This window comes from Babylonia areolata, chromosome 4 (assembly GCF_041734735.1).
Source record: "Babylonia areolata isolate BAREFJ2019XMU chromosome 4, ASM4173473v1, whole genome shotgun sequence".
NCBI classification, from domain to species: Eukaryota; Metazoa; Mollusca; class Gastropoda; order Neogastropoda; family Buccinidae; genus Babylonia; species Babylonia areolata.
The window spans coordinates 52,325,309-52,338,650 of record NC_134879.1 but is presented as its reverse complement, the minus strand read 5'-3'; the positions used below and the strand labels follow the sequence as shown (position 1 = coordinate 52,338,650).

Genomic DNA, 13,342 nt, shown 5'->3' with positions numbered 1-13,342 from the left:
CTTTGCACCTGAGTGAGTTTTTGTTTTATTTTCTTTTTAGTGACATGCCCAGTTTTACAAGCACTCCGATTTCCTTCACCAGCTCATAATAATGTTTTCTGAGACATTGGTTTCAGTTTTTAAGGATTTGTTGAGTTGCTTTTTTTTTTTTTTTGGTTGTTAACGTGTGACATCCTAACATGAAAACATTAGTGTGCCTTCAGATTTTATTACTCACAAATTGCACCATAATTTCAGAAATCAGCTTTCAGCATCACTGCACATAAAAGCTTAATTGTAATGCACCAGGATACCAATAAGTATCATGCAAAATTTCTGTGTCACAGATTTCACCAGAAATGCATCAGAATAAGGCACACATACTTGTGCCTTGAAGATACCATAAAATGTAAGAGAAATATGAACAGGCTGTAGGGCTTAATTCTAAGACATAAATTTTCAGAACACTTCTTGCAGACTTCACTGTACCCTGACGCCTGATCGTTATGCGTCAGAAAAATAGATAATAGCATGAATCATTATGCTCTACATTAGGTTTTATTTTGATATGTCAGAAACCCAGAAGATAGCATATAAAATTGCTATAATCAGGATATCAGTGTGCTAGTGTGGTTGAAATGACTGGGCAGGCAAATGATATTGATACCATGTATGAATATTTGGGTTTGATATCTTCCTTGATGTTTTGGTTTCTGTAGAATGATTTTGATCAGTCAGGATCCGCTTTGGTAACTATTCATCCATCTCTTTTCTTAGCACACATAATTGACGAAATGTAAATACAGCTGAATGAGCAAATACATCATAGGCTATAATGATGACTTATGTAGGATGACACCGACTGAGAATTGTACACAAAGAGCACCTAACATTATGCTATGTAAGGTAAGACATAGCTATGCCATTGCAAATTAATCTTGAAAGGTGTTCAGCTAGGCTAGTTAAAGTCAAACCAGTGCAAAAAAACAACAACTCATACATATCTTCTCAAGACAGGCCAGTTGAAGTCAAATCTGAGTGCTTACATTTGTCTTGCCTTCATTTATAGATAGATTATGTTGCTGAAAATGAATTCCCCCATGTGTTGTTGTTGTAGAGGAGTTGCCTTCAGCTTTGAATGCTCAAGTAATGGCTGGAATTTTTCAGATACTCTCTTTTTCTTTTTAAAACTGCATTTTACTTTTAGAATACAGGTGCTAGTAGTAGACGGCTACACAAGAACTTTGCAGATGTGTGATGGAATAAGCTCCAGTTTGTGATGAACTTGCATGTTTTGTTACAAACTTGCATGTTTTCTTCATCCTAATTTGTTAAAAAAAGGATATAATACACGAGTTTTCTTCTTAACCTGTGTCATCTTCATGATGCATACATACATACATACATACATATAAATATATATATATATCATCGTCACAGTTTGTTTCACTTTGGTATTGTTATTTCTCATAGTGATCTTCTGCATGAGCTTTTCCTGTATGTCTTATACTCCCCGTGAGCTGATTCAGTTTTTGAATTTTAAACAGGATCTGCAACAGTATGAAGAACCCAGTGTCAGAGTAAGATTGGCTTCAATCACATGCCAATTATGTGCAAAACATATATCTTTCAGTATGAAGAGAAGTGTGCGTGCAAAAATTACAGGTGTATGTGGTTGTGATGTGAATATTGATAACACGAGTGATAAATTGTAAGAATGGAAATGCAGTGACACATATGCAAGTTTTGAGTGTTTTCAAGCAATTTATGCAGTTGCCTTGATTTTAGTTAGATATGACTACAATCTGTTTTTTTTCTGAAATTGATCAGCTGAAAGTTTTTAATGTTTTTAATAAAAGCAGTTATTTTTTAAAATCTTGTTTGTAACAAGAGACAATTTATCTTCAGAATATGAGAATTCTCAGATAAGTGACATTGAAAATATTGTTTAATACAAACCAGTAATCTAACTCAGTCGAATTGATTCCATACAGGCAAAACAGATATTGTCTTTAGATTTTGCAGTATGTGCCAGTATTTATATTACACCAATTTTGGTTTTTGTGTAAAAGAAATAACTGCACAACTTATACAGTATTAGTCAGTTCATGATGAAATAATGTATAAGGTTTATTTACTAAAGTTTTTTTGTTTTTTTTTCTATAGCAGACATGCGGAATATTAGACATGTCTCTCATTCAGCACATTTTGTGACAGAAGATGTGACAGAAAGGTAGGACGGATAGATTGTCCATTTGGCTATTTTTAAAGTTAACCTGTTTTTGTGTCTCCTTGATTTGTTGTGATCTACTTTCAATTGTTAAACAAAAGCTCAAACAAGCAAATAAACAAATAATAAACAATCAGACACACAGTCAGAGAGATGAATTAATAAAAAAGATGAACAATTAAACAAGAGAAACTTTTTTTTGTCAGCGTTTTCCCCCAGTGAATGTGTCTTAGTTTGCTTTGAACTGTGATGCTTGAGTTTTCTTGAGCACTTATAAGATGGTATGAATTAACAGCTTTTTGTTCAGTTTGCTTTCTGTGCTGGTAGTGTGTATAATTATAGACAGTTTGGTTTGAGTTGTGTTTAATTATAGTCAGTTTTGTTTGAACTGTGTTTAATTACAGACAGTTTGGTTTGATTTCTTACTTGCGTTTGTGTGACTCATAATATGTTGGATTACAATCATTAGAAATGAGACTGATGAAGTAGCTTTTACTGAATAATTCTAAATTTACCCCCTCCCTTTTTTTTCGAGTTAAAAAAAAAAGGCAAAAAAGATTTTGTAGCAGATTTTATTTTTGTTTGTCTGTAAATGTGATGATTGCCGCAACCCTCTGTACAGAAGTGTTATGCTCATACTTTAGTTCCTGCATAAGAATTGTGGCATTGAAAATTTCTGCACTGGGTCTTTGTGGCTTAATTCCTGCTGAGCAATGGTGTCTGTAGCTGTAGACATGGTTTTTGTTTGATTGGTTGGTTGTTGTTGTTTTTTTCTTATATGATAAATTGAACATGGCTGTGTAGAACCCTTCATTGAACATATGGATGGTTTTTGCATTGTTTTTGATAGTGGTTATTGCCCCTCCCCCCCTCCCTTACCTCCCCCCCTTTCCCATCTTACCACAGTCCTTCTTCAACCCTTTATGCCTCTTTTTTGTTTTATTGTTCGCTCTATTTTTGTCACTTCCTCTTTCCACTTCAACTTCCCCCATCCTGTCTTTGCTCTTTCTTCGTCTGTCTATGTCTCTCGACCTGTTTCTCTGTTCTTGTTCATGTCTGTCTATCTCCCTTTCACCTTTTCCTCTGTGGATACATTTTACATAGAAAGTAGTCATTATAACTGTATCATATGAAGCTGTTCACGACACTACCTTTCATTCAGTATCTTGTATTTGGACTTATAAACGCTTTTCAGACTTCCATGGAAGTGTCGGACTTTATTTTTTGTTGTTCATGTTTTCGTTTTAATGGGTAATGCAGAAGATAGCAGTCAACATGAATACTTAGTAATTGTTTATGCCAGTTTTACCAGCTGTGATTGGAAATAATCGAAACCTTATACAGACTTGAATGTGAGAAGACCAAGCATTTCTGATAATGTTTACATGATGTTTTGAATTTTTAGTGAAGCATGATGTCACATCATATGAATGAAAAGAATCCAGCATTGTTTTTTAGGTGTGAGATCTTCATTTTAACGTCTTTTCACTGGTGGTGTTATTAGACGGAAAGAAGAGAGGTAGTGGGTTCTTTTTGGTGTGTTACGGAGAATGTGGGTGCTGTGCTGAGACTGATGGTGCTGTGTGTGTGACCTCTGACAGGACATTTTGGCCACCAAGATGGAGGGGGAGCCCAAGGTGAAAAACGTGATCACCCTGGCCCAGAAGGTCCTGCCCTTCACCGCCCCCCAGGGCCGGGACGTCATCATCAGGGACACAGAAGCCCTGCGTGCTGACTGGGAAGCCTTCATCATGGCTCTCGCCAAGGTCCGTCGTTTTCCTATCCTGGCTGTTGACACCAGTCCTGGGATTAAACGAAAAGCAACAACAAAGTGACTCAGAAAAATGTCTTGTATGATGAAGGCTTTTGGGAGCAGATGAAACATAGTTTTAGGATGCAGAATGACACGAAAAAGGTTTTCTGGATAAACAGAAACATATGAACAAGCATGAAGGTGTATTCAATGTAACATCGTTGATTTAAGACACATGTGTGGTTGGTAGTTGGTAAAGACACATGCATGGTTGGTTGTGTTACAGTGAAAATTAAATGATGTGGAAAAAAGAACAAATAAAAGAAAAGAAAACAAACAAACAAGATCAGAGGAATTGAAACATGAGACAAAATAGCAGATGAAAAAAGCAGCAGTGTTGAACTAGTGCTGGATGTTGCAGACGAAAAGTGACCTGGAGTCATGCATGGACCAGTGGAGGGACTTTGAAAGCTGGCAGGAAAAGTGTGGGGGGTGGATGAAAGAGGTGGAGGCCAGACTTCGTGATGTGGACCTCAAGTCTTCCCTGGCTGACAAACAGGCACAGCTAGACAAACTGAAGGTACTGACGCCACTGCCCGCTGCTCTTCTCTCTCTCTCTCTCTCTCTCTCTCTCTCTCTCTCTCTCTCTCTCTTTCTGTTTAACTGAAGTTATCCCTTCTGAATATTACTGTTATCCAATAGACATGATGACATGCATGATTTATTTTTGTTCTTATACAAAGTGTTAGAATGTGTCTTTATGGCATATCATAATCTAGGTTCACATTTCCAGTATATATATTTGCTGATTTTTGCTTTGGAACATTTTTTTTTTTTATATTGATATTCACTTAGCACTTCATGAGGAGCCCTTGCCTGATGAATAAAGCATTCACATCTGTATGTCTCCGTGTCTTCCCATGTGTCTGTTTATTCCCTTGATTGCAAGTGGTAATGGGGAAAAAAATCCATGGCTCTGATGAATTCTCCTTTTCCTGTTGCACAAAAAAGCCTTTCATGTTAAAGTCAAAACACATATTCTTAGCTTAGATGACAAAAACACCTCCTTAGTTCACAATACAGAGCTCATGTACACCTATGTGTTAAATACCTGAATTCCTTTATTATTAATCTAGACAAGACAAGGCAGTTTTGTTTTGCTTTTGTGGATTACTTGAATTTTTTGTTCTGCCTCAGGACCTTACACAGCTATCTGTTTATACATGACTGAAGACAGGCCAGGTTTCCTTTTAAGAACATTTTTATTCGATCCCTATCTTCTGCCTGAGTGAAGAAAGATATTTGTTTGAAGACAATAGGTCATTTCATGTGCTTCAACTACCTATTGAGTGGAAACACATGTATAAAGTTATTGGAGCTTTCATTGTTTTCTTGAACTGTTTGTGATGCTGCAAATGAGCAAATGCAAAATAAATTAAAAAACCACCATTATTATCCTTTCTGTTGCACAACAAAAGATGCAGTGTGATCAGAGATGTTGCCATGTTTATTTTGGATGCTCTGTGACAGGGAGAGCATTACTGCAAGCACTAACCAAAAGGTTTTAGTCTTTAGCTTTTTGTTTGTTTCAGTTCAGTTGTTCTTGGAGAGCACACTTTTGTATCCTTTGTAGCTGTTTTGTTCCACCTGATTCGTAGTAATATATGTGTGCAACGCTTGCACCATATATATATATATATATATATATATATATATATATATATATATATATATATATACACACACACACACACACACACAAGTCGGTGATGTTATAGAAAAATTGTTTAGTTTTTAACTCACTTGGGATGACAAGTTTTCTCCCTTGCTTTTCCCCACAGAAAAGGGTTTGGAAAAAAATTACAAAAAATACAAAATACAGAGTAAGAAAATGAAACTTTCAGAACTGGTTTATTACGTGTTGAGTTATTACATTAAAAAAAAAAAAAAATCAAATTTCTCATCTTATTTTTAGTTTTGCCATATGTAGAAAATAATGCCAATTTTTCACCCTGAATCACCATACCTATGCTTGATTTCTGCATTAAATTCACTTTCATCTTCATCATCATCCACCTCTTCAGTGTCCGACCCTTCAGTTTATAGCATTTCAAGTACTTCGGCAACACTAAAACGTTGCCGTCGCTGCCTTGTTCGCTCCACAACATTTTGAGAAGAGCCTGCTTTGCTAACAGGCTGGCACGCGAGTAGACGACCGGTCAGTGACTTTGTCAGCGTGTGTGCGAGATGGGCCACACATGGCAGGCTGGCCAATCATACCATTCGATTGTAGAGTGACCCAGAATAGCACACTCTGCTTGGCAAATCACAAAATCATGTGTACAGTGCGTGATGGATTTTTATTTATTGAAAATGCTATTCCATTCGTCCGGAGAGAGTGACGGGCGCAATAGCTGAATGGTTAAAGCGTTGGACTTTCAATCTGAGGGTCCCGGGTTCGAATCACGGTGAGGGCGTCTGGTGGGTAAAGGGTGGAGATTTTTACGATCTCCCAGGTCAACATATGTGCAGACCTGCCAGTGCCTGAACCCCCTTCGTGTGTATACGCAAGCAGAAGATCAAATACGCACGTTAAAGATCCAGTAATCCATGTCAGCGTTCAGTGGTTTATGGAAACAAGAACATACCCAGCATGCACGCACCCCGAAAGCGGAGTATGGCTGCCTACATGGCGGGTTAAAAACGGTCATACACGTAAAAGCCCACTCGCGTATAATACGAGTGAACGTGGGAGTTGCAGCCCACGAATGCAAAAGAAAAAAGAAAAAAAGAAAAAAAAGTCCGGAGAGAGTTAACTGTGTAAGTTGTGTGTTGATGTCCTCAGGCCCTGCAGGCAGAGATCAGCCAGCATCAGCGTGACCTGGACCAGCTGAGTGACTCTGCTCAGGACCTCATGCAAGTCAGTGCAGACTCCCGTGTGGTCAGTCAGGCATCGCAGCTGGCTTCACGCTACAAGAATGCTGCCATCAACAGCAAGGTCAGTTCATTGTTCTGTTACAACACCTCAGGGGATTTTTTTTTCCTGGGATATTGAGTATGAGAGATTATAACAAGTTGTGTGTGTGTGTGTGTGTGTGTGTGTGTGTGTGTGTGTGCATGGTTGTGTGTGTGTGTATGTGTATGTGTGTGTGCACTTGCATGCGTGTGTGTGTGTGTGTGTGTGTGTGTATGTGTGTGTGTACTTTTGTCTGATCAAATTTTGCACTTGGACATTATACAGAGATAACGAATAACATGTGCATCCATAGGAAAGTGGTTGCTATAAGCACTTTGTAATATGAAAAAAAAACCCCCACCTGCAAACATGCTGTGAGACAACTTTAATTTAAAAAAAAAAAAAAAAAAAGGCGAAATAAAGGCCTTGGCAGAAGATGTAGGAATCGGCACATTACTGACTGTGAAACAATAACAACACTCTTTAACAAAACACAAGTACTGAGACAGACAACACCACCACACATAACTGACTGTGAAACAAAAACAACTCTTTCTCAGAACACAAGTATTGAGACAGACAACACCACCACACATAACTGACCATGAAACAAAAACAACTCTTTCTCAGAACACAAGTATTGAGACAGACAACACCACCACACATAACTGACCATGAAACAAAAACAACTCTTTCTCAGAACACAAGTATTGAGACAGACAACACCACCACACATAACTGACTGTGAAACAAAAACAACTCTTTCACAAAACACAAGTATTTCACACACACACACACACACACACACACACACGTGATGATGAATGAATGATATGGATATTTATTTTGCACCTATCCTCAGTCACAGACAAAGCTCTAAACACTTTACAAACACAGGGTGATTTGCACAACAGGCTGCCTACCTGGGTAGAGCCAGCTGACACCTGCCATTGGGCACTCGTCATTTTCATACACACTCAGACAGACATGTAACATTTTATGTGTATGAGCGTTTTTGGTTTATTTCCCCACCATGTAGGCAGCCATACTCCGTTTTCGGGGATATGCCTGCTGGGTATGTTCTTGTTTCCATAAACCATTGAAGGCTGACATGGATTACAGGATCTTTGATGTGCGTATTTGATCTGTGTGTGTATACAAACGAAGGGGGCTCAGGCACAAACAGGTCTGCACCTGGGAGATTGGAAAAAATCTCTACCCTTTACCCACCAGGCGCAGCTACTGAGATTCGAACCCGGGACCCTCAGATTGAAAGTCCAACGCTTTAACCACTTGGCTGTTGTGGTGTGCAGGAGCTGTGTCGGCGGTGGGAGCAGTATGCGCTGGACCACCAGGCCTACACACAGTCCTTCGAGGCGTGCCGTGCCTGGCTGACCAACATGGAAGCCAGGGTGTCCAGTGTGCTTGACATCCACGGAGACAAAACCACCATCCAGGACAGGCTGACCAATGTACAGGTAAAGGAAGGGGGTGGAGGACTGGGGTGGGGTGGGGTGGGGTGGGGTGGGGTGGGGTGGGGAGGAGTGTTGTGTCCATATTGGAGAATGTTTCAGTGCATACACTTGTGCTCATCATTTTTGACTCACTTGTGTAAACAAAGTGAGTTTATTTTTTAATCCGGTGTTCAGTTGTGTGTGTGTGTGTGCATGCGCACGTGTGTGTGTGTGTGTGTGTGTGTGTGTGTGTGTGTCCGTGGTAAACTTTAACATTGCCATTTTCTCTGCAAATACTTTGTCAGTTGACACCAAATTTGGCATAAAAATAAGAAAAATTCAGTTCTTTCCAGTCATCTTGTTTAAAACAATATTGCGCCTCTGGGATGGGCACAATTTTTTTTTTTTTTAAAGCCAAATTATATGCAAACTGAATTTACTGTTATATTTATATTTTTTATTCTCTAAACTTGGCAATTATAATCTGATATTCTAACACAACAACAAGAGTAGTCATTTTTATCATTTTTTGTTCAAACAGGAACTTCTTTTGCTAAACGTGGAAGTTCTTTTGCATGTCTTTGGTGCAGATAGTAAAAAAGGGAAATTAATCTGTAATTATTGCTAGGGGGGTTAATTTGCTTTAAACTGATCTTTCTCATCTTAAACATTACATTTCGAAATTATACTGAATACATAAAAAGCTTGTGTGTTTTACTCTCAGTGTACAGGGCTTTCACTATGTTCATTCGCCCAAGTGGTCTTTTTCGGAAAATGCTAAAATCAATACAACGAGTGGACTTTACAGATCTATTGTCTAAGCCCTGAAGGTCATGGGCAAAAATCAATTGCGTACACATATTTATACATGTTCAAAGCGCGTGTTCATATTCCTCGTGAATGTGAATGACGCCATTTTGTTTCAACTTGTTGACCTGCTCGTTCAATCCTATATTCAATCGACAATACACGATAACATGTGATGGAAAGTTGGAGAAGGAGACCGTTAAATATTTATTCAGAGAAAGATTTGTGAACGCCTCATCACTTACTGGATTATGTTCCAAACTGCCATAAAAATATCAACAAAATCAGTCGGAATTCACAGTTAAAAATAATAAACCATGAGAGTTAATACCCTTGATGGAACGTAAAAATTTCCGGTCTTGACTTTTCTCAAAATGAAGTCCTTTTCACGTCATATGATGTTTAGAAGTACTTGTACTTGGCTCTACATGTTAATAGTTTAACAAAATACTCAATTTTCTTATCAGCTTTAAAACTATAAAACTAGAATGAACATAAAAGAGAAATTGAATCGACTGTGTCATACATTCCCGGCGGGTTAACTAAACTTGTACATCTATCTAGATCCAGAGAAAACGGCTAAATGTTGCAGTGTGATTGCGGCGATAGCCACGTCTCCTTTACTGCGGACTTAAAGAGAATTTTTAATTGCCCTTAAAGATTTTTTTAATGGCCAAGATACATCAAAATAATATGATTTAAACAGCGTTCTCACTGTGAATACCACAATCGATTTATCGCCCTTTAAAAAAGCATGTTTAAATGTTAAATTTTTGAACATCAGTTAAGGAGCCACTGTAGTGTAATGGGTAAGACAGTTTCTTCTCACCCGAACATGCGGGGTTTGAATCTGCCGTCAGTACTTTTTTTTTCTTGTCTTTTTTTTTTTAACCTGAAGCTTTATAATAGCAAATACAGAACACATTTTAACGATTAGATTTTTTTTTTTTTTAAAGTGTATCACAAGTGAGTCTTGAAGGCCTTTCCTCTCTTGTTTTTCTTGTTATTGCGAGTTTTGTTAAAATGGCATTGGAGTGTTGAGCATAGTGGAAAACAGGATGGCGTATAAACATCATGTGAAAACCATGTCTTGTCTCAGAATCTTTGAAAATAGCAAGAATCTTGTACAACAAGCATGAGACATGCATTGTGTGAATACATGTGTTATCTCTGTGTGTTTGTGAAGAGGGGGAGGTGGGAGAGATGAGTGGATTGTTGAGTATTGTTTCACCCTTTCTAAATAGTAATTTAATTACACATACTTAACCGTGACCCAACTGGTGCAGACTCTGGCAGGGGTCTGACATTCCTGTCCTGTGCAAACTATTATCCGCCTATGCGGAGAAAATGAAAGTACTACGGCCGATAACCTCCCGGAAGTAGGTAACGTCCCCTTTGTCCCCCTGGCTAGCGCCCTCTTTTTCCAGCAGCCATCTCGACACCTGTTCCTGCGCACTTCATACGGCTAACTTTTTCGCATTTTCTATCTGCTAAATAGTATTTCTGGCAAGTTCATACAGTAAATATTTTTCAGACTCCTGTGTCCATGCCAAAGAGTGCGTGAGTGTATATACTTGTGGTTAGCATTTTTGAGTTTTGTTAAAATGGCACTTTTGTGATATTCATGATTATTATTGTTATCATTACTGTGATCTCCCTTCCCAGGACCTGCTGGCGGAGAAGGAGGAGGGGATGCACATGCTGCAGATCACGCTGGACAACCTTCAGATGGTGCTGCCCAACACGTCGGTGGCAGGTCGTGACGCCATGCGCCGAGACATCCAGGCCCTGCAGCAGGACTACGATGCTCTGTCAGGTCGGCTGATGGACGCCCGGTCATCCCAGGAGGGCATGCTGCAGCAGTGGACGGTGTATGACGACAGTCTGGGTCAGCTGGTGCGATGGCTGCAGGACCTGGAGGACCAGGTGGCTGCAGAGTCACAGCTGCAGAACACCATGCAGGAGAAGAAGCTGCAGCTGGAGAGAGTCAAGGTGGGGGTTGTGGGAAGATGCGCTCTGTGTGTGTGTGTGTGGGGGGGGGGAGTTGCTGAATTCTCTGTGTTGTGTTTGAATCAGCAACCATTTACCTCAAGATCTAGACATCAGCCTTGTCCATGTGTAATGTGCGGCTCATGTTCAAATGTGTGCGTGTGAGTGTGTCATCTATTGATATGCACATTTATTTGTCCAAATTTCCACTGTATCTATGTTTGTATATGATTTTGGGTTTATGTTCATACCTTTTTATGTGCTTTCCCGTCCAGTATTCCTTGTGGCCCTGGAGAGTGTGTCTTACCATAGTGCAGCATCGCCCATTGTTTTTCTTTGTGACAACACAGGACAGGAGTGATGTGTTTTATGTCAGGTGGAAAAAATCCTGAGGCTGGTTCCATGAAAGTGTTATGCAGTTTCATGTGCGTGTGTGTGTGTTGCTGAACACTTTGTGACAACACAGGACAGGATTCATGTGTTTTATTTCAATAGGAAAAATGTAGGGGCTACTTAAAAATGGTAAATGATACAGAAAACAAACCAGAATTTGATTTACTTTAATCAGTTAACTGATTCCAACTGACTGACGTATCTATTGTGTAATGAGAAGAAAAATGTTTTGTTGCTATATACATTAATATGTGTAGAGAGAGAGAGAGAGAGAAAGAGAGATTTAGTGTCATTGCATCCTGAAAATGCACATACAGGAATTTAGTGAGTATTCCTTTCCAGTTTAAAGAAATATTTATTGCAAAACTGATGATTGTCAGCTTTATTTCTTATATTTGTGAATAGATATGTAGTTATAGTGGGGGAAAGTTCACCAGTAATTGAAATGTTGGTGCTTTATTTTGATAGTAATCTAAATGCTATATGAGAAAACAACAATTTATAGAAGGATAAGTATTTGTTGTCTGGTGGTGTGTCCATCGAGATCGATGATGACCATCGTTGTCATCCAGCTGAGGGATGGGGGGAAGGTGGTGGTGGGGTGGGGGGGAGGATGCTCATGAATCTATCTATTTGTTGGCTAGAAATACCTAAAAACACAACAAAGGATGAAACAAAAACACAAACAGCTTTGTGTCTGCTCCCCTGCAGGTGCTACAGCTGAACATCCAGTCCCAGCAGAGCACCATTGACAGTCTGCATGACAAAGCACAGACCCTGAAACAGAGCAGTCGTGACGATAACCTGGGCTATCAGATCACACAGGTCATTGGCAGATATGAACTGCTGGGCAACAAAGCAAAGGTGTGTTTTGGCATTGGTGTTTTTGTTTGGTTTGGTTTCTTGTTTTTGTTTCAGCACAGCACATTGGTATACTTATGTATCATGTCATTGTCTTTTTGCACTTCAGTGGAACACACTTTTACCCTTGTTTTTTGTAATTGCTACCAAGCCTGTTTACTTAGGGGTTAGAAACTTTCATCACAGCTAAAAGTGGAAGGAAGGGGAACATTCTAATGAATATCTACTTTTTTCAGTCCATACATCTTGAAGAAAAATGATACTTGATCCATGATACAAGATATGTTTGTTTTGAAGAGTCTTTTTAAAAGCATGAATTTATCCTACTCTTATGAATATTTGATTTGGGAGATAAAAAAACCCGCCTCAAAATCTGACACTTGGAGTCCACACAAGACAGAGGTAATGGACAGTTCCTGATACAGTGGCTGTTGAATTTCAGACCTTGCTCCAGACGTGTGAGAAGAACCTGCGCGACCACCAGGTGTACCGTGACGCCTACATGGCAGCGTCAGACTGGCTGGGCGCCACCTCTGACAAGCTCAACATGTGCAGCGACGTTCGGGGGGACAGGAGTGCCATAGAGGCTCACCTCCACAAAGTTCAGGTCAGTCACGTGGATAGAAACTGAAGACTGGACATTGATTAAACTTGTTCTGGCAAACAAATTGTGGTTCACATGCATGCATGCGCATCCACAGGCATACACACTTTTGCTTGTGTACACACTAGTGCACATACAAACACAAACATATAGGTTTATAAATGTACATGCACATGCAAGCACGTGCACATGTTCACTCACATTTGAGTACACACACACACACATACAGTTTCAGTTTCAGTTTCAGTAGCTCAAGGAGGCGTCACTGCGTTTGGACAAATCCATATACACTACACCACATCTGCCAAGCAGATGC

At 39.4% G+C, this 13,342-nt stretch overlaps 1 protein-coding gene across 5 annotated transcripts in view; it reads left to right on the top strand.

Annotated features, from left to right (window-relative positions):
- Positions 1-13,342, top strand: part of LOC143281295 (muscle-specific protein 300 kDa-like) — a 167,998-nt gene that overhangs the window by 86,141 nt on the left and 68,515 nt on the right. For 3 of the 5 annotated variants that reach the window (XM_076586452.1, XM_076586451.1, XM_076586450.1), the window contains 7 exons: positions 3,811-3,975; positions 4,384-4,542; positions 6,808-6,960; positions 8,232-8,396; positions 10,845-11,171; positions 12,273-12,425; positions 12,865-13,029. In XM_076586452.1, coding sequence (XP_076442567.1) covers positions 3,811-3,975; positions 4,384-4,542; positions 6,808-6,960; positions 8,232-8,396; positions 10,845-11,171; positions 12,273-12,425; positions 12,865-13,029 — 1,287 coding nt within the window. Of the gene's footprint in view, positions 1-1,526; positions 1,560-3,810; positions 3,976-4,383; positions 4,543-6,807; positions 6,961-8,231; positions 8,397-10,844; positions 11,172-12,272; positions 12,426-12,864; positions 13,030-13,342 lie in introns of all 5 variants that reach the window. The other 2 variants (XM_076586448.1, XM_076586453.1) reach the window with 1 other exon arrangement.